Below are 3,482 nucleotides of genomic sequence, written 5' to 3' on the forward strand. Positions count from 1 at the left end.
AAAAAAAAAAAAAAAAAAAAAAAAAAAGCTGGGGACAGCGCTCATTTGCTAAGGTCTTGGGTTCAACCCCTCAGTCCCCCCAAAAAAGTCCCACGCCCAGGTTCTGGCTCTGCTGCTCACTGTGGTGTGGCTGTGGGCAGACATGTGCCCTGTCCCCTCGACAAGATTTTTGCTGTCATTACTGGGGGTCGGGGTGCTGCTAGCAACTAGAGGAATGCAGGGAAACCTCCTGAAGTACACAGGGCAGCTGGAGACCCTGGTGTGGCCAATCAGTTTTTATCTGGGGAAGTTCGAAAAATATACCTGGCCCTCTATACCTGTGGAATCCGCACCTGCAGATTCAACTACCTCAGTTTTGTTCCAAAGACAACTGCGCCTGTACTGAATGTGTAGGGAGTATTTCCTGGGGCGGTTCCTGAAGGGTGCAGCGCAGTGACCAGGTGCCGTGTGACACTGCACCACGTACACCGGGTCAGGGCTTCAAGTTTGGGGAGGAGGTGCGCGGGATCCGTGCAAACTCTGCCCCGCTCTGCGGCAGGGGCTTGGACCCTCTGGACTTTGGTACCCACGGGCAGCCCTGGAAGCAACGCCCTGCCATACTGGGGGACACCTGGGCCCAGCTCGGGCAATTCTGATCTAAATGACGAGCAGGGCGGGTTAGAAGTTGCCCAGGTCAGTCTGACGGGAGGCCAGGACCGCTGTTCACTCCTTCATTCTGTCCTTCCTGCGATCAGGCACACAGCACCCTGCTTCCTCTTTTCTCCCTGCCTGGAGCAGAGGCCCAGAGAGGTGCCAGGCTCCGCCCTCTGCACCTGTCCAGTGCTCCAGCAGTTCGGGTGGGCTGGTCTTGAGCTTCGGCCCATCCAGGAATCATCTGGAGTCATCAAGGTTCAAATTCAGATGTGGGTTCTGCAAGTCTGGGCAGTGCCCAGGACCTTGCGCCGCTACCCGGCTCCCAGGTGGCGTGGATGAGTATTCCCCAGAAAGCCGGAGCGGGATATAGTGTCCCGGCTACCACTTTCCCCAGAGCCTTCCATAAAACGTAACCCTCCCCCAAGTGCTCCAGTTCTTAGAAGGCCTTCTTCCCAAATAGCCAGGAGAGGTAGGATCCCAGCATTTAGGAGGCTGAGGCAGCTGGATTCCTGCAAGTTCGAAGCCGGCACAGGCTACAGAGCAAGTCCAAGAAGAGCCTGAACTACAATAGTGAGACCCCGCCTCAAAAAACAAACAATTCCAAATAGCCGGGAAAGCGGGTGTGGGGTTCTTCGACCAATGAACCATCTTCACAGAGGAGAAACAGCAGATCATGCAGGTGAAGGGACAAGTCTGGTGTTTGGCCTGTGCAGGGGCAGAACTGACTCCCAGTTTGGAGATCGCCTTCCTTAAAGCCAGCCTCGCTGTCAGCAGCCCGGTCAGCTTCGGGGGACCCCAGGCTCAAAAAGGTTCCACACTCCGAGATTCTTTATTTCTGAACAAGGGGTTCCACCTTGTCGTTTTGTACCTGGCCCTGCAGATTCCGCTTGATTGTCTGCTTGGTGGGGAGCAGTGGGGATGAACCCAGGCAGGCCCTTGCACATGTGAGGCAAGTGCTCTAGCCCTGAACTCCAATCCCAGCCCTGTCTCCATTATGCTGAGACAAGGTATCACTAAATTGTCCGGGCTGGCCTCAGACTTGTGCTTTTGTGATCCTTCTGCTTCCGCCGCTGGTGTAACCAGGATTACAGGCTTCGGCTATTTCACTTGGCCAGGCCTTGAAAATTCTGTACCTGGTACTGCAACCTCACATGGACTCTAGGAAGTATTCACAGACTGCCAGATGTGGTGGCTGGAGCCTGCAATCCCAGCACTCTGGGAGGCTGAGACTGGAGGATCACAAATTTGAGCCCAGTCTGGGCAACTTAGTGAGATCTTGTCCTAAAATTTTTAAAAAAGTGCTGGAGATGAGAGTCAATTGGAAGGCACTATGTTCAATCTCCAGTGCCCCCCCACACACACACGGTATTTTCAGAAGCTGAGCACCCACACCAAATGGGGTGGGCAAACAGTGCAATGTGACACTTCATTTTGAGGTGCCGGAGAGAAACCCAGGGCCTCAGGCATGCTGCACCCCAGCCGGAAGGAGCTTTGAAACCCCTGCAGGTGCATCTGCTGGGCAGCCAGGGCTGAGAACCACACCTAGACCTCTGGGACCCTCCAGGTTGTGGCACTTGAAGTGCAGCCTCCTTCCTTTTACATTTCCCAAGGTGTGCAGGGTTCTGCAGTTGCTCAGGGCACTGGCAAAGGCCTCCAGACAGGAAATGCAGCTCCAAGTTCAAACTAGGGCAATCCAAAGCTTATTCTGCTTTGCAATGCAACTGCTTTCCTGAAGATGAAAGAAACAGGCTCTGGCAGGTGGATAGGCAAAAATAGTACCTCCTCACCTGACAGCAGGCTGTGATCTTGTTTGCGAAAGACCCTGCCCGCCTGTCTCTAAGTGTAGGGTAGAAATGCACAGAAGAACACTCAGGGGGTGCGGGGGGACAATTGAACTGCAATACTGCTTTTTTTGGTATGATTTTTGGTAAACACGAGCACCTATTTTTTTGTCATCTGAAAAAAATATAAAGCAATTTCTACTAGAAGAGGAAAAATGACTAATGCTATTCCTGTTCTGAGAAACAAGGATAGTTTACACCCAAGTGGGAGAAAGGGTCACAAAGTTTTTGGTAGCTGATCTTTTATCCCAAGCTACATTTTCCTCCTGTCAATTGGATTGCTGGTGAGCGAGACTCATTAGAATACTGGAGATGAGCAAAGGCACTTGCTGCTGGCGAACCTGGTATAAAAATAGAATGCGTTCTAAAGAGGCCATTTGTTCTCGTTTAGAAAAATGTGTAAAGCAGGGTCTTCCCTTCCTCCTACGTCTCCCCAAGGGGGTCTGGGGCTGGGGAGGAGGCTGACCCCGCGTCACCCGGCCAGGGGGAAAGGATCCCAGGCCAGGCTGGAAGAGTTCCCACAGCGCCCGGGGCGGAGGGGACACCGGTATCACTTTCCCGAACCCGATCGCTGCCCCCGCACGCTGGCCTTATTTAGGCATCGGCAGCTGCCGCGCGCTCGCCAAGGGCACAAAGAAAGGTCACGCAGGGGCGGCGGGAACATGGATCTGAACCGGACGACTCCGTCCGCTCTACACGCGCGCGCCCTACCCCACGCATCCCTCCTCCACCCGCGCCCAGGGGGCGAAACCACGATGCAGCGTTCTCGGGCTGTCTCGCCCCCGACTATCCCCCGGGGACTTACCGGGCTCATACTTGAGGTAGAGGAGGGAGACGATGAAGTAGCTGAGGTCGAAGACCGGGAAGAGCGGCACCCGGGAGAAGCTGAGAGCCAGCTCGCCCAGGCTCAGTGCTGACAGCAGCTCCATGGAGATCGCCCGCCCGCCGCCGTCCCGCCGGGTGCCGACCCCTCCCGGATCCCAACGCCAGTCCAGCGGCCGGGCCACT

General features: G+C 55.1%; 1 protein-coding gene across 1 annotated transcript in view; it reads right to left on the bottom strand.

Annotated features, from left to right (window-relative positions):
- Nucleotides 1-3,476, bottom strand: part of Tmem38a (transmembrane protein 38A) — a 10,667-nt gene extending 7,191 nt beyond the window's left edge. Inside the window, exons 1-2 of the mRNA XM_033759376.1 lie at nt 3,280-3,476; nt 2,727-2,815 (exon numbers count right to left, since the gene is read on the bottom strand). Of these exons, the coding sequence (XP_033615267.1) occupies nt 2,727-2,815; nt 3,280-3,403 (213 nt within the window). The 5' untranslated portion in view covers nt 3,404-3,476. The remainder of the gene's footprint in view (nt 1-2,726; nt 2,816-3,279) is intronic.
- Between the last annotated feature and the right edge of the window lie 6 nt (nt 3,477-3,482).

Source organism: Fukomys damarensis, unplaced genomic scaffold (assembly GCF_012274545.1).
Source record: "Fukomys damarensis isolate Sample0158 unplaced genomic scaffold, DMR_v1.0_HiC HiC_scaffold_37, whole genome shotgun sequence".
Lineage (NCBI taxonomy): Eukaryota > Metazoa > Chordata > Mammalia > Rodentia > Bathyergidae > Fukomys > Fukomys damarensis.